The sequence below is a fragment of the Spermophilus citellus genome (assembly GCF_964194105.1).
Source record: "Spermophilus citellus genome assembly, chromosome: 4".
NCBI lineage: Eukaryota > Metazoa > Chordata > Mammalia > Rodentia > Sciuridae > Spermophilus > Spermophilus citellus.
In genome coordinates this window covers 3509346-3530403 of record NC_138185.1, presented here as the reverse complement: position 1 = coordinate 3530403, position 21058 = coordinate 3509346, and the positions used below count along the sequence as shown (strand labels likewise).

Sequence of the window (21058 nt, the reverse complement as noted above, 5' to 3'; positions counted from 1 at the left end):
CAGGGGTGGGAGGAGGAGAGGGCTGGGGCTCGGGCCCCTGTTGGGAAGTAGCAGAGCAGGGGAGCTGCGTCCTCAGCAGGGCGCGACGGCCGTCAGTGCACAGTCGAGATGATGGCAGAGTAGGGAGCAGGACAGACCAGGTGACCTCTTGGCATTTTGTCCTGAGAGGTGCGCCCTGGGGAAGGGGCTGAGCAGGAAGGTGAGACCACTCGAGTTGTGCTTTCAGGATGGCAGAAGGCCAGTCAGGAGGCCGGAGGAGGCCCGGGCAGTGGGTGGTGGACAGTGGAGTCGCACACCCTGGCTGATTGGCAGTTCATTCTATATGCTGCTCTTTTTGCCCCTGCTGCTAGGAAGCCCAGGCCGCACATCACCCTCCTCTGGAGCCCCAGGGTGTTTCCTGTGGGGCTCTACTAGCCCCTGGATGCAGTGGCCTGGAGCAGACCACCGTCCCTGCAGGTTCCCTCTGGGGTGGGCTTGTCTTGCTACAGCACCTCGTGTCTTACTGGCAGCTGACCCCCCACCGGCCTTTGTGCGCGAGGCAAGGCATAGATAAAGCAATGCGCTGCTTCCTGGTCTCCCGCACCTATCCCCATCCTCCTCTTCCCAGTGCCTGGAGGCTGAGGGTGACCTGGCCCTTCTGTCCTTGTGCCGGGAACATTCCTAGGACAGCCGTCTCTCCTGGGTCCTCGTGGACTGGCAGTTCCGTTCCCATCTGGCATCGTGGGCGGAGGAAGGAGAGGGGAAAACACGGATGAGTTGCCTCAGGAGAGAGAAGGCCCGGCTGCATCCTCCTGCGCTGTGTGTCCCTGGGGAGGGTTGGTGGCCGGGCCTGGGATGCCCTTTGGCCACCCTGGTTCTCCCATACTTCCTGGGGCCCCGCAAGGGGCCAGGTGCTGGGAATTGGGATCCCTCTTGAGAAAAGCAGTAGGGGACATCGTTGTCCCTACTTCTTCACGGTTTGCCAAGCCCAAGAGGAGGAGTCCCCAGTCAGGCAGCCCTGGACTGCTGCCCAATGGAATGACCGCCTGCGGCTGCTCCCTGGGCCACAGGTGGCCACCTTGCCTGGGAGAGTGCACAGTGAACGGGGCCAGAGGAAGGCTGGCTCTGCTGAGAGCCTCCTATCTTGGTGTCCCCCACTTCATGTCCTGGTCTAGGTGGCCGGAGCAGCTTAGGGACGTGAGGGGTTCTGGAGATCCCGGCCACCACCAGTGTCGGTTCACAGCTCTGAGCCCTGGTCTGCTCGTCCGTGAAGAGATGCTGACAGTCACGGTCTGTGGCTCAGGTCTAGAGTGAGCCCCATGACACTGGTGAGCTGGCTCTAAGCTGTCACGGTGGACATCCAGGTGGAGGGTCAGCGGGACCAGCCTGGTATGCACATGTCCAAGTGACCATGAAGCCCAGCATGATGCCATCTTACACGCACCACCACATACGTCAATAGGCCCGTGTTCCTGGGTCGCTGTGCCTCCCGACTCCGGGGCCATGCCAGGCCACGCTCCAGCTCCTGCGTCCTGCCTGCAGGGTGCTTCTTACCTTGTAGATGTGGAAACTGAGACTTGGGGTGGGCCATTGTGGGGCAGTTCTCTGGAAATCACAAGCTGTGGGAACTCCCGAGGCTGCCAGCCGGGTCTGTCTGTCACCAGGCACAGAGGCCACTGCCCCCTGGTCCTTCTGATGCTGCCACATGCTGGTTCTTCCCACACTGCCTGCGGGGCTGGACCGGGTGGGCCGTAACAGGCTTGTGGGGCAGCAGACAGAGCAGGGATGCCTCCGTGGGGAGGCAGGAGGAGGAAGGGCAGGAGGTCCTGGCCCCCGGGCTGCTGGCCCCTGGGACGCTGGTTCTCCCTTCTGCTGCCAAACTGTCGGCCACCCCTCCATCCCTGCCCCCCAGCCTCTCTGCTTGGGGACTCTGGGATCTGAAGAGATCCGAGGTCCCAGCCCTTTCTCACAGGTGGCAATAAAGCGACTTCCCCTGGGTGTGGAGGGCGGCCGGGCTCAGGGTGGGAGTGTGTGTGCGGTGGAGGCCCTGGACCAGGTTGGGCTCACAGGCAGGCTGGGGACTTCCACCCAAAGGACACTGGGGGGTTGATCTGGAGCCTGGGTGACTCAGGTCCTCGTCACTGTTGGCGGGAACATCCCTCCCCTGTCCCCGGAGGGATTCTGCCGCGGTGTGTCCACACTATTCTGAACTGTGTCAGGATGGGATGGGTCCACGCGGAGCTGATGGAGGCCGTGCTGGTCATCCCAGGCAGTTTTCCTCCGACTCTGCGTTTCACTAGTTGGGTTCCGTTTTCCATCTGACTGAGCTTCTCTCACGGCCAGCGTGGCCAGCTGCACTGCAGCCTGTGCCCAAGCGCTGTCTCCCTCCCCAGCCTCCCTCTACCCAGTGCCCGTTCTGCACGCGCCTGCACGCAGCCCCTTGCACACGGAGTGCGGGTGTTGCACACTGCTGTGCCGACCTGGCGGTTGACCCCAGGTCCGCCTCCTTCCTGTGCTCAGAGCTCCGCTGTATTCTCCTCATCTCTGCACACGGCCCGCAAGAGGAAAGCCCCCCACTCTTAGCCAGTTGCCAGTGATGGCCTGGGGTTGCAGCCAGTCCCCGGCCAGCAGCTCCCCAGGACACCCATCTGCATGCGTCCCACAGACTTCACAAACAGGTCTAGTTTCCCCAGCGAGGAGGGGATCCGAAGGCCAGCCACTGCCCTCTGTCCTTCATGGACCGGCTCAGCCTGCAGCTGTTTGCTGAGGCGCCCGATGGGCAGTCCTGGGCTGGGGTCTGCAGCTGTGCTAGGCCTGCTCTCTGCCCTTGGAGAGCTGAGAGGCTGGGGGAGGGCAGTGCCCAGTGGGATTTGCTGTTCTTTTGCCTGCCCAGGTGCCCTTGGGAGCAGAAGACAAGGGCCTGGCTCTCTTTGGTAAAAGACTTCCCGGAGGAAGCAATGTGTGACTGGGTAGGTGGTTTATGAAGCAGAGAAAAGCTGGGCGAGACAGAGAGCAGCACAGATAGCAAGCACAGTGTGAGCAAAGGCTCTGGGGCAGGGGATGTCTCACTGTGGACCCAGGCAGTCTTTAATTACCATGGTGGAAGGCAGAGTTGGGGGAGGGCTGTCCACGGCTGTCCATGTTCGAATGTGCTCTGTATATGAACCGGTCAGAAGGAGCCCCAGAGTGTCCACTGCTCTGATGACCCTCCTGGGCTCTAGGCCTTGAGGACTCACTGGTCTCCCCTCAGGGTGAGGGAGTTTCTGGGTCCCCAGCAGCCAGGTAGCTTGGGGGCCACTTGAGACCCTCTCTTGGTTTCGTCTTCCAGATGAGATGGACCAAACTCCCCCGGTGCGTTCTGAGTATCTGGTCTCAGGGATTCGAACTCCCCCCGTGAGGAGGAACAGCAAGCTGGCCACCCTGGGCAGGATCTTCAAACCTTGGAAATGGAGGAAAAAGAAAAATGAAAAACTGAAGCAGACGACTTCAGGTAAGGCCCTGGGCGGGGCTGGCCGAGGCTGGGATCACTCCCGTGCTTTGAGAAACTGTGTCTCCTGGCCCCCACCCAGGAGGGCGGGCTGTGCTCTGTGGCCTCTGAGGACCAGAAGCTGCCCAGCCTCCCTCTGGTCACCTCCCTTAACCAGCACCTGGTTGGGGTGGGTCAGTACCAGTCACCATACAGGGACACTGCCCAGACCCAGGAGTGCACACCATCCCTGGGGCCTCGCTAACAGGTTCTGACTCGGTGCAGGGCTAGGCTGGACTAGGGCATCATGCCGGAGCCCAGCGGCAAGCACAGAGCCCTCACTAGACTCCACCATGGTCCTTGCCCTCCCACACCCATGATCTCAGCTGGATGAAGTGGGCAGCAACTTGGGTCCTACCCGAGGCCCAGGTTTGGCAGACCTGGGTCAGACCTGACTCTCGCTGTTTCTAGGAGACCCTGGGTGACTCTGAGGGCTGTTTGTTTCAGCATCGAATCCCCAACGTCGCAGGCAGCAGTGGTTGGGATGAGATGCAGTGTGACTCTGGCAGGGGCTCAGGGCCACTCACCTGCCAAACAGGAGGCCGCATCTGAGCCGTCCGCCCTGGGGGTGCCTCCAGCCTGCTTCCCCACTCTGAAGGACTGATGTTCCTACCCCTCTGTGGATTGTATCTGCCCCCACCACCCCTGCCCCGTGCCCAGCTGCCTCTTTGGGCCATGGGAAGGACCTGGGTCAGTGGAGGCAAAGTCCTGCATCCAAACCTGGCCATGGGAGGAGCCAAGTGGCCGCTGGGCTCAGAGCCCCTCTGTTGGGGGCGTGAATCACGCCATCTCCACCCCCCCCTCAGAGTTCAGGGCCTCGGCATTGGCCACACAACCAGCACCTGGGACCCGCTTTAAGCACAGGCTGCAGAAAGGAATCTATGTTCCCTCCTCCCCAAAATGTCTCTCCCACCTGTTTGGTTCCCCTTCTTGGCCTTCGCCCTGGCAGTCCCAGACGACCCCACCCAGGACCCCAGCCCTGGCACACCACGCTCCCGCCTGTAAACAGGTGTGGTCCATCCTGCCCAAACCACGCTCCCGCCTGTAAACAGGTGTGGTCCATCCTGGGGCAGAGGCTGGGTGCGTCTTGCTCACAGTGACTGCCGCAGCCGGGGCACAGCGGGTGCTCATGCTGGATTGGCATTACGATAGAACCCCTGTTGTCCCCGCCAGCACCCCAACCTCAGGGTCCATGAAGGCGGCTGAGTTGGATCTGCTCCCTGGGGGCTGCCAGCACCCCCTGTGCCCGGATAGAAGTTACCACTGCATTGTCCTCACCTGGTGGCCATCTGCCGCTTCCACCCACCACGAGCTGAGTGACCAGCCCACCCCACGTGTCCTGAGCCCTGGCAGGGGCTGCACGTGGAATGCGTGGGCTTTGCGATCTGCTTAAGAGCAGGCACTTTGATCTTTCACAGAAAGCAGCCAGTGGTTACGTACTGTGTGTTTGGAAACTGGGGTTCCTCCCTTCATGGGAAGGGAGGAAGGGGACGGTGGAGCTGCCGGGAAGGCGGGACATGGGGTGTGCTGTGAGAGCTGGTTCTGACCTGGGAAGGGCAGAGGCTGACCTGGAGGACGAATGCGTGCCATTTGTGAGTTGGGGTCAGTGGAGGGACCTGGGCTGGCCCCCTCCTTCCCTGCCCGCCCCTCTGGTGAATCCTTTGAAGGCTGCTGACCTGTGGTCTGCTAGAGCCCACCCCAGGGAGAGAGATGCTGGGAAGAGTGCGTGGACAGACACTCAGAGTGGCCCACTAATGTGAGCCAGCCCCGCTGCAGATAGCTCCCCGGGGTGCTGGGGGCAGGGGGCCTCATTCCCCAACTGATGAGTTGCGGGTATGTGGTGGGGGTGCCCTGGGGGACGGTGCTGTGTGTGCAGGTGCTACAGGCAGGCCTCGAGAGTGACAGCCTCTCACCTGACACTGCTTGGCAGATTGCTCGATGCCCCCCCCCCCGCCCCTGGGCCAGGCCTGCACGCCTGGCGCCTGCCATCCCACTGTCTGTTAAACCTGAGGTGGGCATTGCTGTGACCTGGACGAGCCTCTGACCGTGACTCATGTGGACCTTGTGTCTTGTGCAGCCCTGGAGAAGAAGATGGCCAGTAAGCAGGGGCGCGAGGAGCTCATCAAGCAGGGGCTGCTGGAGATGATGGAGCAGGGTAAGAGGGGTGTGGGCCCTGGACACGAAGGTCACCATGCTGGGCTCGCCCAGCCAGGCAGCCATGTGCGAAGCCCCTCAGGACAGAATGGACGTCAGGGGCGTCCGGTGTCCAGATGTGGGGTTTTCAGCCTCCAAGTTTGGAGAAACGCCCCAGAGTCAGGGGCCTGCCGACAGCGGAGGATCTCCTGGGGAGCAGAAGGGCACCTCCCGGGCACTGGGAAGCGCATCCTTTCCTGGGGATGTCTGGCAGCAGGGGGAGGAGGGGCCCCAGGCTCCTCTCGGTTCCTCTGAAGTGGCAGTGGTGGGATTTGTTGGTCCTCAGTTTTCCCATATTAGCGTTTTAATCCCCATTTGGGGCAAATTCTTCCCACTCCACAGTCTATTCCCACCACTTCTGTGTGGCAGGCATTTGGGGCACAGGCTGTGCCAGGTGTGCATCAGCCTCGTCTTTGGGCTGCAGGTGAGGGAGGTGAGGGTCAGGCCGTGACTCCCGCTGGGCATGTGCATGAGAGCAGAGATGCAGTCTGGAGCCTGGTCTCTGAGTCTGTCTAGCAGTTCCGTTTTGGTGGCGTGCACATGGCCCTCTGTTTGCACAAGGCTGATCACTGTTGCCAGCACAGTTAACCGAACAGAAGCCTTTAGCTGCCCAGTCTCCTCTTCACGAGGGATTCCAATGGGTGTAGGGCACTGGGCTCAGATCCCAACACCCACACCCTTCGTGCCTTCTGGTCTGAGAAATCTTGGTTGGGGGTTTCACAAAACCCACTACGACCACTTAGAAGTCTCTCTAGCGCTGGACCTAGCTCTTTGCCCCTCACTGAAGCCCCAAGGAGCCAGTTGCACGAGGCTTGTGTGCATATATTAATTCCTACCTCCCACTTCCTGCTTTAAAATATGACTGGTGTCTTTGCAATTTGGTCCAAGTATCAGACATTAAGAGGGACTCTCACGGAGTCCATAAATCCAGATCGTGCACAGCCAGGCCTGTAGCACACACCCCAGCTGGGGTCCGGAGCTTCGGCAGCCTTCCCCTCCCCGAGGCCCAGAGTGAGGGGTCGATTGTGCGTGTCAGGGGAAGCCCACGGGGGGATTGCTGAATACTACAGGACTGTCCACCTGCAAGGAAACCCAGGAGGGAGCCCCGTGGTGCTTGGACATTTCACTCTCTATTCAGACTTGGATTTGGTGGAGTTTCTTTTTCTTCTGAAAGAGGAGTCTGGACTCTGAGTTTGGATGGGACTCAAGTGCCAAACTCTGGCATTTTGATTATGTTGCAAAAGGGTTTTATTTGGATCTTGGAAAGAGAAAGGGGAAAGAAAAATGATGTTGAGTTTTTTCATCATCTAGTCCAAAAAATATTAGTTTTGATGAATAAGGAGAAAGTAAAGATAGATTTGATTCTTGTCAAAAATTAATTTTTGAATAATTAAAGAGGAGAGTTTTCAGGAGGAGTACAGTTGGACTTTTTAAACTCTGAATTTTTGTAAGATGGTTTTGTTGGATGAAGTCGGAACAGAGGCCCAGTGGCCAGTGTCTGCAGGTCAAGGGGTGGCCCGCCTTTTTGTGAAAATGGTGAGTGTTCCAGGCTTTGGGGGCTGTGTCCGTCTGTGCTGCATTGCCATACTGAAGTGCCCGAGGCGGCTGACTTTGTAAAGGGGTTTCCTCAGCTCCCAGTGTTGGAGGCCAGAGGGCAAGGTGCTGGTGTTGGCTCGGTTCTGGTGACGGCCTTCTTGCCGGCAGAGCCCTGAGGTGGCACAGCATTCATGGTAAGGAGACAGCTTGTCTGTGTGGTCCCTCTTCCTCTTATGAGGTCCCCAGAATACAATCAAAGGCTTCACCCTGATACTCTTACCTAATCCCAAATTTCCCATGGACAATACCACAGTCAGATTGTTTTGAACCTCTTACTACCTTTAATCCGTGCTTTGGGGATTGAACTCCTGCCTGTGTTGGGTGACATGCCATAGCAGGGGCCCTACAGTCGGTTTCAACCGCCTGTCTCTGCTGTCACAGGGCAGAAATAGCCAGGGATGGTACATACGTGTGTGGGCATGGCCGTGTGCCAATAGACCTTTATTTATAGATGCAGAAATTTGAATTTCAAATAATTTTTATGAGTCACAAACTATTTTTCTTATTTTCCAACCATTTGAAGATGTAAAATCCATTCTTTGCCTGGGGCTGCATGGGATAGGTGGAGAGCTGCTTCGGGGCCCCAGGGTGTACTCCCAACCCCCCACCCCTCTTTCCTTCTTGCTGAGCAATTGTTGAGCAGGAACTAGAGTGACCACAAGTGCCATCTCTGTCCTTGAGAGTGAGCTTGCACCATACATTGATGGTGCAGAGCCTTACTGAGCGCCGACTGTGTTAGCCAAGGATATGGGTGCTGTTTTCCCAGGACACAGTCCTGTGGGGCACAAGCAGGAGGGAATTCCACAACTGTACAAAGTCACAACTGAGAAGAGGAAGGCACAGGAGGACCCAGAGCACCCTAAGAAGAGGAGACAGGGCCCACCTGGTGGGGCTTAGGGGGTGTCTTTGTCCAGGCCAGCCGTGGGCAGGAGGCTGGCTGTGTCTGCTGCATGTTAGAATCACCCGGCAGCCATCACGATCCCCTGTTGCTGGGATCAGCTCAATGAGATGCTTCTCAGACCCCGTGGGCGCCAGGGCTTGATGAGCCTCCCCAGCCGACTCCAACTTCGGGAAGGTTGAGCAGAGATCAGGAAGGAGGGGTGACCTCTAGGCTGAGGGAGCAGGCCCAGGGCTCAGAGAAGGTGTCTGTAGGGGATGGGTGGGACACGGGGGTGGGAGAGGGGCTTGAGCATGAGGAACCTTCCTCTTCGCTGCCCCCCAATGGTGTGGGTGAGAGACACGCCCAGGGGAGTCCAGCTGTGGGGGCCTACAGTGAGCTTGCCCTGATATGTGAGCAAGGCCAGGGAGTCTCTGGGGCACATCAGAAGGGGAGAGCCCAAGGGCTGCCCCTGGGTGGCTGGGCTGGGGGCCTTGCTTTCCCTGAACTCCTGTGGGGCGTAAGTCCTCTGTGGTGTATTCCTTAGGTAAATCTGCAGCTATAAGATAGCTACAGGATACACACAGATGTGGGTCATAGGCCTCTGAGAAAACCCCTGGCAAGTCCCCTTGAGGTTGACCTGTCTAGTTTGTCCAGTGCTGGGGGCACCAGGAGGCTCTCCCATATGGATGGGAACTGGCAGCCAGGGGAGCCTCCCAGTTCAGGGAGGCCTTCAGCCACCTCCTAGAAGGGGAGGGGTGTGAGGGCTGAGGCCCTCCGCCTCCCCCAGGGTGTGGGCAGTCCTCGGTCTTGGTTTTTCCTGGGTTTGGGTTAAGGAATCAGCCACCACCACCTCCCAGCAAGGAGGACCAACCTGTGGCCATGGGCGCCCCCCTGTGGCCGGCCGCTTGCACTGAGTGTGTGTGCCTTGTGGCCAGGACTGCAGGCAGGGCAGACCCTGGAAGTGGACTGCCCGGCAACTTTGGTGACCCATAAACTCGAACGTGAGCTTCCTTGGTCAGGACAAACCTCTAGTGTCCCGTGGCTCGCACACAGGGCAGATGAACACAGGCCTACATGCCCACCACCCTGGAGTTGCCCAAGCAGCAATGTGAGCTGGGCCCTGGGCAGGCTGACAGGACAGAGCCCGCTGGGCCCAGAGGACGGGTCTGTGTCCCTCCCCTCAGCAGATGTTCTTAGGACTCTGTCAGTGTGTGTGTCCAGGAACCACCTGGGCCGCTCCTCTTTCCTGCAGTTCTGCTAAGCTGCTGGGACCTAGGAATGCCCGTTTGTGGTGTTGAGACGGATGAAAGACGGGGCCAGTCACTGTGGGAAGTGACCCTTTCCCACCCTGTCTCTTCTGCTCTGTCCCTCCTCTGAAATGTCTGTGACCAAGAACAGACAGCCTCTCTGGCGTGAAGGTCCCCAGCCAAACAGGGCCGGACGTCCACCTGCGTGGACGCCATGGTGTCCCTGAACAACTTTCCCCCGTCTTCCTGTGTGCACTGACTCAGCAGTTTCTTAAATAATTTAAGGAATTTCATGCGCTGTCACTACCTCGGCGCTGTGTTCAGTGACCCAGGAGTCGCGGGCTCCTGGGGAACTGGACAGTAATTACTCGAGTCTGGTTCCTTTGTGGTCGGATCCCGGGGCTGTGTGTGCATGCTGTGTGCATGTTGTGTGCACAGGCCTGTGCTTCCCTGCCCCGCGTGCCTGCTCAGCGTGACAGCACGCTTCCCTGCACCCCCTCCGCAGCCCTCCGAGGGGCAGAGCAGTGAGTGTGGAGCAGCCTGGCTGCAGGGAGCCCACTGACCCTGAGTGAGAGGAGCAGGGCCTGAACCACCCCACCCCCACCCAACCAGCGTTTCCTAGCAACGGCCCTGGCACCAGGGCTATTTTGGGAACGAACTTCTCATTGAGCATGATTCTGGGCTGGCACTCGGAGCACAGCCCAGAGGGACCCTGCCAAGTGGCTGAGCTGCCAGGCCAGTGGCAAGATTCTAGACCTGCAGGGGTCCTGGGGTCTTCAAGATGCTGGAGACCTCGGCCGCTCCAGTTCTGTGACCCAGCCATCTTATTTTTACTGTGGTGATGGTGGTGGAGATGGGTTATGATTGACAGCAATAATGAGGCTGTTCTAGGACCTGGTGTGGGTGCCTGTAAACGCAGGCAGCTGCCCCTGCCACACAGGGCATGGGGTGGCGTGGGTAAGGTGGGGCCCCACGCTGTGCCCCTGGGTATGTGCTCCTCTGCCTTCCAGCGGAGCCAGTGGCAGAGACTCACGGAGGTGGTCAAGTATGAGCGAACCGTCATGGCAAGCCAAGACACTAGTGGTGTGACACCCAGTCCTGTCCACCCAGTGAGTCCCCTGGCTGTACCTAGGTCCCTCCCTCCTGGGAAGAATCTGCTGGCCTTGCTGAGACCTCCGTGGTTCACATTTGAGTTCATCCTGGCTGTAGATCTGCAGGCTGCCCTTCTAGCTCTCCCCCAGGGAGACGGGCTGCAGCCAGGGAAGGCGCCCACCATTGGCCACATGCTAATGTGTCCAAGGGAAGCAGGACAGAGGTGCCTGGCAAGAGCGCAGCACCCGGGGAGGACATGTCCAGGGAGAACACTGGTTTGTCCCCGAGCCTGCTGTTGGGACAGAGGCCTTCTGGTACCCACAGCTCACCAAGCCATCAGGCAGAGGGCAGGACCAGAGTAGGCAGACAGAGGCCAAAGGCAAGAGAGTGGATGTAGGTGGGGGCTTGTCCAGCATCCTGCGGGTGTTGGAGTCATAGTGGGCACACTGAAACCAGGGGCTCAGGTTCACAGGTCGCCTGGGCTGGGAGCACAGAGGAGGAGAGACTCCCTGGGGAGGGTGGGCACCAGGGCCTGGGTGGCATCTTCCTAAGGAATCCTATAAGAATAAAAGGACATGGGAGAGAGACGTGGCCCCGCTGATGGCTCAATTTCCTTGCAGATGCTGAAAGCAAAATGTGCAGCCCCGACGGAGGCCCCCGGTCCACCCAGAGCGAACCCTCTACTCCCAAGCAGGAGACGCTGACAGCAAATGACGTGCAGCCAGGAAGCCCCGTGGCCACCGGGGAGGGCCAGGCTTCCCTGGAGGAGCCACTGTCCTTGGACACCCACTTGGATGATGCAGGTAGCTGCTGGAGACCCTGCGGGCTGAGCTAGTCTCCAAATGATCATTAGCCTGGGGGCCAACTGGGGTCCCCGCTGAGGGCTCAGGCATAACTCACATGGGGCACTGTTCTCAAGACGGCTGCTTCTAGCCCTGCCACGCCCTGGCACAGAGCTGGCACAAACATGTGAAGAACCACCCTTCTGTCTTCCCCAAGTCTGGCGCAGCTCAGTGAGTTGCTAAAGACGCTCATGGGTGACCTTTCTGGTATGCCTTTGTGTGTTCACTGAGACTTTCGGGGACAGAAGTCTCTGGAGGAGGAGCGTCTGGGGTGGGGGGTTCAGCTGACCCTGGCACAGTTGGCCAGCTGTGTGGCTTGGGTTGGGCTCTTGGAGCAGAGGTTTACTGCAGTCGTGCATTGCATGGAGGGCCTTCCAGGCTGCCCCTGCCTGAGGGCCAGGTGCAGAAGACCCCGCAGAGAGCAAGGAGCAGGGCACCAGGCAGAGAACAGGAGGCGGGAATGGCAGAGCCCAGGGGCTGATGATTTGTCCTGGGAGGGGCCAGGTGGCTCCGATGCGGCCACTCAGCCCTAGGCTGGAGGCTCAGAAGCAGCCAGAGATGATGATGGAAGGGGGTGGCAGGCGCAGTGAACCCACTCCTGAAACGGCCGTGGTGTCTCGGTGGCCTTAGTTGGCCAAGGAGCAGAGAGAGCAGGTGCCTTTGACTGGCTGGAAGTGATCGGGTGTGGCCAGAGCTGGTGCAGAGGCGAGAGGCTGGGCAGCTTCCCGGAGGGCACTCGGAGTCCGGTGGGAGTGAAGGGGATTCACCTGTAGAGTGCCGCGGTGGGGACCGGGCAGCGACATGCCTGCGGTGGTGGGCGTGGGGGGTGCAGGCTCCTCACTGTGCACCAAGCTTCTCCTTGTGGGCCCTGAGCCCCTGGGGACATGAGTGATGTCATGTGGGTGGCATGGGGACAGACAATGGGAAAACATTTCAAGAGTGCTGTACTTATTTTCATTGCTCAGCACAAGTGGCTTCATTCAGGCTCAGGAGAGGGGTTTCCTTACAAATAAACTGAAACAAAAGTGAGGTCACTCAGTGACACACACCAACAGGAGCAGGCCGTACAAAGGGGGGTCCGCGTCGACCGCTCACTCTTCAGGGATGCAGGCCAGTCCTCAGGCCGGTCCTCAGGCCCCTGGTGATGACAGGTGTGTGGACAGCTGTGTTCAGGGCGTGTGCTGTGCAGACAGGGGCCCTGAGTGCTGTGCCCTAAGTGGAAACGGCCCAGGAGACCAGCAGGGTCCATGATGGATAGGAGACCGGCAGGCTGAGCGAGTCCCCGAAAGACTGATGGGACACCGTCTCTGACACCAGGCTGCTGCTAACGTGGGATGCTGTGTGCCCATGGACAAGTCATGTCACCTCTCTGAGCTTGTTTCATCAACTATGAGGATGTCACACAAACCCCAGGGCTGCTCAAATCGGGCCATCCCCGGAACCCACAGCTCAGCCCTGGTGCTCCCTGGCACTCGGAAAGCTTTGCCCCAATTACGATGAGCCATCATCACCATCCCTGTCCTCATGGTCACCAGCCCTTGGACACACGGTCTCTGGCCTGCAGACACACCCTGGGAGGCAGTGCCCCTCCTGGCTGAGTGTCCTTGGATGTGGGACCACCTGCATCTTGCTCCTAAGCCTGAGATCTTGCCCTGCCCTGCAGGCCCTGGTCCTGTACCAGGAGTGTTGTCCCCACAGCAGGTGGCTCTGGGTCTGTTTCGAAGCCCGCCCTGCAGGGGCACCTCCATGAGGGAACAGACTGTGACAATGCACAGATCGTGAATGCTGCTTTAGACATTGGCTTACAATTTTTTTGAATATTTAAAAAATCCAGATGTGCAGTTCCTTTGCGACCACCAGAGCCGAGGCCCCACTGGGCCGGTTTATCAGCCACTGTGGGGTCTTGTCTGTGGGGCTTGCCTGGCCTCACTTGTCACCTCCGGCCTCGGGCCTGTGGAGGTAACGAGGTAGTCACTGCTTGTTGAGTAAGGGACCTGAGGTCGCCGTGAAGCCTCCTGTTTCAGACCCCTCTCCTGGCCCAGTACTGCCCTCTCCTGTTCTCACATCCTGAACCTCAGCACCCAAGGGAGCAGCCAACATCTGGGCCCAGTCCCTCCATGTTGTAGCTAATTTCCTGACAGATGTCACCCCATGTCAGAGAACACAGAATACCCAGCAGACAAGTCATGTGAGTGCCTGCCCCTGGGCCCAGCTTCTCTCCCTGACCTTGGGCAAGTTCACATGATGCGCTTAGGCCGCAGTCTGTACAGGAGCCCCTGGGCGCTGTCCAGTGCGCTCTCTGCTGTTCTAGATCTCGGCTGCGTTTTGAAGGGTCCAAGAAAGTCAGATTCTCTTAATAATCAGACCTTCCATGAACTTCCCGGAGTTGGGGAGAGGGATCACCCCTGGCTGGCAGGTGGCTCCCCTTTAGCCAGGTGGTGACACCTGATCGGGGGCTGCTGTTTGCATGTTCTCCAGTCGCTGTGGGTGGGTGGTGGTGGGCGCTGCGTCCAGGTACTGCAGATTTCCCAGGAAGAGAACCTGTCAAAGAGCCTGGCGGTCATTGTGATCTGGGGGGACTGAGCTTTTGTGTGTGGGTGAATGTTTTTCCTGGTCTGGTTTGGACGCTGCCACGGTAGCAGCAGAGCATTCCCTGTGGCTCTTGGGAGGAGCCTGTGTTTAAATATTCGTGGGACAGGATCCTGTTCAGTGCTGTGTGACCGGGCAGGGCCCACCTGGTGCCTACCTTGGTTCCCACAAGTGCACTAATAAAAAGAAATGGTCCTGGGTGAGCGTGTTCTACATGTACTGAGTTATCTTGTGACCACCTGATGCATTGAAAAAACGGGCCCAGGGAGGTGAGTCAGTTTCCTAAGGCCACAGAGCACAGACAACACTGGGGTTTGATAGTTTTGTTTACTTTTTTGGTTTTCTTTGGTACTAGGGTTTGAACTCAGGGGCACTTTACTACTGAGCCACATCCCTAGACTTTTTTTTCTTTTAATTTCAAGAGAAGGTCTTGCTAAGTTGCTTAGAGCCTTGCTAAATTGCTGAAACTGGCCCTAAACTTGTGATCCTCCTGCCTCAGCCTCCCGAGTCACTGGGATTACAGGCGTGCACCACCATGCCTGGCTCTGGGGTTTGATGTTAATCTCAGAAGTCTACACCAAAACTAGAGCCAAGAATGTTTGTTCTGATTCTGGAAAGTTCTGGGATGTGAGCCTTTTCTACATCTTGAATAGGAGCTCTCCAGCTGCAAGCTGCTGGCCAGATTCTGCACCCTGTCCCTGAACATGTGGCCTTTAGGTGCTGCTAAGGCACTGGCACACATGAGGGAGGCCTTGTGAGGTGCCCACCTCCCTCTCTTCAGCACCTGCCTCCCACCGGCTCTCTGCCTGGAAGGGTGGCATGGGACCCTGGACTCACTCCCAGAGGATCCAGGTGCCCTCTACAGTGCAGTAGCCACTGGTTACTTGAAGAAATTAGAATCAAGTTCCAGCTCCCCAGGAATACCAGCCCGTCCATGGCTCTGTGGCCACTTGCCATGAGTGGCTACCCTGTGGACAGGGAGGAGACAGTCCTACTGGGCAGTGCTGAGAGTGAGAGGTGGCCCCACGGCCGTGTTGGTGAGAATCCAGGAGAGACTTTGCTATCTGGACTGGCCAGGCCTTCAGAGTTTTCCATATCAACAGACTGTAATTGCAGCAAAGACCATAAAATTCACACAGAAAACATTCACCCTCTGGCCCTCTAGAGAAGGTTTTCTGAGCCCTGGGGGGAGAAGATGGGCTTGGGATAGGTGGGTGGCAAGGGTGGAGCTTAGGGCCATCAGGGGGCCAGGCTTGGGATGGGTGGGCAGCAACATGGAGCTTAGGGCCATCAGGGGCCAGCGGGGCTTCAGGCAGAGGCCCTGGCAGCTCTCAGTGGGACAAGTGGATGTTGTGACATATTTCAGATATGGAGCTTGTAGGACTTGACCATGAATTGGGAGTAAGACGTGGAGCAAGGAGGAGAGAGAGGCCTGGTGGGTGCCCAGTCCTGGTGCCTGGTGGCCTGGGTGGCATAAGCCTGGTAAAGGGGGGGTCTGTCTTGCTCATGCCATGGCTACAACTCCTACAGCACCTGGACCCTGCAAATGTTCAATAACACAAGCTGGATTGGCACTGGACAGGGAGAGCCTGTTGGGAATCGAGAGCTGGTGTGGGTGTGCCTTCTCATGCCTGTTTGACCTCCAGCTGGGGATGTTGGGTGGCTATGAGTCCAGAGCTCAGAGGAGCAGTCAGGGGTCACCAGGGATGGGAGGGGTTCTGAAGCCAGAGGTCCAGTTATGGGGTTGACTCCTGAGAGGGCAGATGGGGAGGAAGACCCAGGCTGGACTCCAGGCAGCTGGTAGAGGGGGCAGAGCCCACGAGGGCCTGAGCAAGTGTGGGCCGCATGGAGACCAGGCAACGACTGGGCAGGGCAGCTAGGGTTCCCAGAGGGTCCAGGCCTCACTAGCGGGAGGGAGGGAGCAGGTGGTGAGGATAGAGATGCGGTCTGGGGACCTGATACATTTAATTCTCACAGGAGCAGAAAGTGTAGCTGAAGGTGAGGGTACAGGAGGTCAGGAGTGTTTGGGCTGGTCTTCAACCGGTAGATCCTTGTGATCTAAAGAAATGGCGAAATTGATACCAGAGCCCAGGGGACAGTCTCTCAGTGGTGCGTAGGCCAAATCCATGCTTTCTAGTGAAAGACTACTCAGAGCACTGACGTAGATGCAGGAGGACCTCATTAGCTGACCCAGGAGCGAGGCCCCAAGCCCATGTGCTCTCTCCCCCAGTAGGCCCTTCACCTGGCCATGCCCCACACAAACTTGTTGAAATGCCAATTCCAGGGCCCCTGAGAGGATACTGGGGCCCAGAGGGCCAAACGGGCCTGCCCAGCACTGTGGCTCTCACCCAGGCCTCCCTCCACCGCAATGCATGTCCCTTAAAAATCTGAGTGGCGCTTACCTAGGGTTGTAGTGCCAGCCTTGGGCACACTGTCCCCAGGCATGCTGTGTGGCAGTGTCTGTAGTCATCAGGGTTGTCTCACCTGGGGATGGCTGCGGGCACCTGGTGGTGTGAGGACACGGTTGCTGCTGAGCCTTCAAGGTGCAGGACAGCCCTCACGACGAGGAGTGGCCGCCAAGGCCGAACATGCCTTCCTAAAACAGGGAGGCCTTTCCGCCTGCCTAATGATGCTCTCATCTGGCAGCATGGCCCATGGCTGCTCACACTGGGTGGCCTCATGCCAGCCTCTGTGCCTTGTGGACAGGGATGGTTGCTTTTGCAGAGATTCATGCAGATGAGAAAATGGAGGCCCAGAGATCAGCACACTTATCTGGAAAGTGGTCAAGCACACAGGGAGGAGGAGGAGGAGTGCTGGCAACTGGCCTGGGTGAGGCCCGGAGAGCCATTCTGGGTCTCCTGACTAGAATCCTGCTGGGTGCCAGTGTGACCGTTCACCCAGACTCCATCTGAGTGAGGAGGCATGCTGAGTCCAGCTGTCAGGGCAGGCCACAGGTGCGGGGCTGCTCCACAGGCCTCCACCCACACAGCACCCCACAGAGGGAGAGGGCTCCAGGATGTGTGGCTGCAGGAACTCCAGGGGAGGGGACCAGTCCCCTGCAGGACGGGAACTCCTGCCGTCCTGTGCCTGGCAGTCCTGGTCCTGTGCTTGGTATTGAGGCTCTGAGCGTGTGTCCTTAGAGTTCGCGTCTGCGGCCCTGTGCTGGTTTAGGTGAGGCAGGATACCCAGCAAACCCCAGGACTGGTGTCAGAAAACGGGCACGTCTCTGCTCACCTGCGGCTTAACAAGGAAACCCCACGACTGTTTTGACCTAGGACTCGTAAGATGTCTGTATTGTCAGAGGAAAATTATTAAGTGAAACAACTCATCAGAATCGTGAGCTTTAAAAGTGGCAGGTGACAGTTCACTGGACACAATGACAGTCTTGAGGTCCAGGGGTCTTTAAAAAGAGGCTTTGAGGACAGTTTGTAATTACAAGAAAATAAACTCAGCATTTTCGCTTAGACACCCTGTAGGGCCAGAGTGCAAGCCTGCCACGGTGGTCAAGGTCACCTTCATGGCAGCTGAGTGCCCTTGCATCTGTTCTGAGATGTTCCCTGGGAGTTGGGGGCAGCCGTCAGAGGCGGCGAAGGCCCAGAAGAGGGGGCGGCTGAGGGTATGGCTTGTGGCTTGGTATCTACGGCCTCACTGGGTGCTTAAAGGGTAGCCTTACTGTGACTTCAGCACCACGGACAGCGCAGGCTGTGCGCAAGTCCCGGCAAGGTTCAGAGACCCTGAATCCCGCCAGTGACAGACACCGCAGACACACTGACATAGATGGGAGGACCTCATTAGCTGGCCCAGGAGCCCACGTGCTCCGTCCCCCAGGAGGCCCTTCACCTGAGGACGGCCCCACCAGGCTGCCCCCGGGACAGGGGGACGAGGGTGGTGGCATCTTCCTCGGGACGTACCTTAGGACCTGAAGAAGTTCATCATGTGACTTTCATGGGGCTTGGCACTTCGGGGCTCACTGAGGCAGGGAGTGAGGATGCCTGTCCCCAAGGGGCCACCTGTCCTCTTGGACAGCAGGTCGTGTGTGGAGTGGGGAATCTGAGAGGAGCGCCCACCTGAAAGCCTGTTTACCCTGCAGAGCCAGGTGAAGCTCGGGCACAGCGGAGGAGAAGGCGAGAGAGAGCTGGGGGCAGGAAAGGACAGAGGACGCTCGTCTGGGGGTGGGGCAAGCCAAGTTGGACCCTAAAGGTTGAGAGTCCCTCACATCACGGTCTTCCTCCTGCAGGGGTGGGAGCAGGTGGGCCCTGGCTTGATCCAGAGGCAGGATTTGTGAAAAGGAAGCTGAGCAAGGGGCTTGGGGCGTTGGTGGCTTGCTGTTGAAATAGCGGACAGTGCTGGGCTTTTTGGTGTGCATCTGTTAGCCGGGTGGCTCAGGAGGCCGAGGCAAGAGGATCGAAAGTTTGAGGCCAGCCTCTGCGACTAAGTGAGGCCCTCAAACAACTTGGTGAGACAAAGTCCTTTCAAAAACCAGAAAGGACTGGAAATGAGACTCGGTTGCTGAGTGCCCCTGGATTCAATCTCTACCAAAACAAACAAACAAAAATGGTGGACAGTGGAATGTGGGCTGGGCAAGGAGAGAAACGAGAAGGTAGAGGGTAGCAGCCTGGGGTGCTCTAGGAGGCAGGGGACCTCAACATGCAACTGGAGAGAGGACAAGGCTGAGGGCCAGCTGACCTTTCTCAAAATCCAATCTCCCTGCCAGCATCCCCCGCCTGGACTGGCCTGCCAGGGCCAGGGTTGCTGGAAACTGGACATAAAGCCAGAACTGGTAGCCTGAGCGTCTCGATGTACCAGGCACACATCTGTCACTTCCTGCTGAAACCTCATAGTAATCTCTGAGGGGCTGTTGTCACGGGTACAGGGACACGAGCAAGTGGAGACACAGAGGTTTAGTGACTCAGGATACACACAGTAAGTGCAGAGGCACCTGGGGCCTGGGCCTGTCTGACCCCCGGCCTGTCACAGTGGCCACTGTGAGGGGGCCTCGTCTGTTTGGGAAAGGGGCAGGATCACCCACACTCAGGATGGCCTCCCTCCCTCCACTTGATGGCTGACCTGGGGGGGGGGGAGTCAGTGCGCACGTGAAGGGACCCCTCTGCATTCTGCTCCCTGTTATGACCCCTCCCACCAGTCCCCCTTGCGTGGCTCGCTCACCACTGTGGTCCCGGGAACAAGTTGTGAGTGCTCTGTTTTGCCTTTGAAGCAACCAAGGTGCCATTTGCCTGCAGCGGGGAGGACACAGACCCCAGTAGCCTCCTGCCCACCACCGACGAGCTCTCTCAAGCCTCATCTGGGTCTGACTCCCTGGAAAGTCCGCCCAGACCCCTGGAGAGGTCCATGGGCCAGCTCCCCAGCCCCCCACTGCTGCCCACTCCACCACCCAAGGCAAACTCCAAAACCACGAAAAACGTCACAGGTGAGTCTGCGTGCATCCTGTCCTCAGCCATCTTCCTCCCCTCCATCCGTCTGTCCGTCCATCCATCCTTCCCTGTACCCCTCCTGCCATCCCTCCCCAACTTCCACCAGTCATGCTGGGCCCCACTCTGGGCAGGTTCTGGCCCTTTGCCTCTGGGGCCAGGGCTCAAGCCAGGGCACACTTCTCCTGCAGGCCAGTGGGAGCAGCCTCTCTGTGGTGTCAGAGGGGCTCCTTGCAGACACGGAGAGGCAGCAGCCTATTTCTGCCTCTCTCTGAGCGCCTCTCCCTCTCCCCCTCCTGGTCTCCGTTTTGCTGACTCTCTTTGCCAGGAGCTCTGTGCAGCAGGGCGGAGCCAGGCATAAGGGTGGTGGTCAGAGGGGCATGGAGCTGGGCAGAGGCCCCACGTGACCCGTCTCCTCTCCGTCTTGGGGACCCTTGTCCCATCGCTGCCAGGAACCTGGAGCTGCTGGTCTCAGGGAGGAGCAGGCCGTCTCCGAGAGGTGGTTGCTCTCAAGAGCTCATCCTCAAGCAGCAGGTCAGGCCCGGCCCCATGATACCATCTACCAGGGGGAACTCTTACCCGGGCCTCGCTGAACCCACAGGCCACCCTCTGCAGGGGGCGTAGGTCCCTAATTTGCAGTTTAGAAAACCAAGTTCAGGAAGCTCCAGGAACTTGTCCCAAGCCACGGCCATTGGGGACTCAAACTCAGTTCTCAGCCCAATGCTGGTGGCCACGGCACAGAGATGCCTGCACAGGTGACCGAGTCCCCTCCTACATGATGTGTTGACCTGGGCCATCAGCTGCTGGGCCAGGAATGGGGGCTTGAGCTCAGCAGGTGGCCACGGCACACACTCCCTGGGTGCCCTTTGTGCGAGTGCCTCTACCTGGACCCTTTTCCCTCTTACTCGGATCAGAGGAGTAAGCATTTAAGACCAACTGAGTCTTCAATCCAGAACCCCAAACCAGATTGGGTATGTGGCATGGGGGACTCTGGAGCTGGGACCAGGCATGGCGGTGATTGGGTGGCTGTGTGACCCAGCACACTGTTATTCACCCCCAAGGGTCAGTCTGTGTGAGGATGTGTCACTAGGTGGGGAAGGGCTGAGTGGGGACAGGTCACCCTCCTGCTGGGTGGTCCCTCCCAGCACCCTTGCACCCTGGTGCTCAGCTCAAGCTGCCCGTCTTGGGGACCTACCCCAACTCTGTAGTGCCACGCCTCCTCCCACAGCACGTGCCATGTTGGCTTGAGTAGTGAGCTGGGTGGTGTCCCCTCGGACTTGGGCCCACCGGGAACCTCATGGCCTTATCAACAGTGTCACTGGGTGGAAGTCCCTATAGAGACAGGGAAGGACATGTGGAGAGGACACCTGAAGATGGAAGTGGAGGCAGGAGCAATGGCAGCCCCAGGAGCTGGGAGAGGGGCCTGGGGTCTCTCCCACGTGTCCTCAGGGGCCCACCCTGCCCACACCTGGATTTGGGACCTCTGGCCTGAGGGCTGTGGAAGGCCTTCTCTTGTGGTCCTTTGTTACCACATTTCTGGGACCCAAGAAAGCCTCTCTGCAGGCCCAGCTGCCTCCTCAGCTCCAGCACCCCGGCCCTGTGTTCACTGTCAGAGCTGAATGCAGCCACTGTGCTGGCATACAGCAGGCGCCCAGCGAGTGCAGGTGACTGGTGGAATGGGCAGG

At 58.7% G+C, this 21058-nt stretch overlaps 1 protein-coding gene across 2 annotated transcripts in view; it reads left to right on the top strand.

The window, feature by feature from the left end:
• Window positions 1–21058, top strand: part of PHACTR3 (phosphatase and actin regulator 3) — a 185321-nt gene that overhangs the window by 114466 nt on the left and 49797 nt on the right. The window contains exons 2-5 of one of the 2 annotated variants that reach the window (XM_081293306.1): window positions 3308–3469; window positions 5583–5660; window positions 11134–11316; window positions 19160–19372. In XM_081293306.1, coding sequence (XP_081149432.1) covers window positions 3308–3469; window positions 5583–5660; window positions 11134–11316; window positions 19160–19372 — 636 coding nt within the window. The remainder of the gene's footprint in view (window positions 1–3307; window positions 3470–5582; window positions 5661–11133; window positions 11317–19159; window positions 19373–21058) is intronic. The other variant, XM_081293307.1, reaches the window with a different exon arrangement.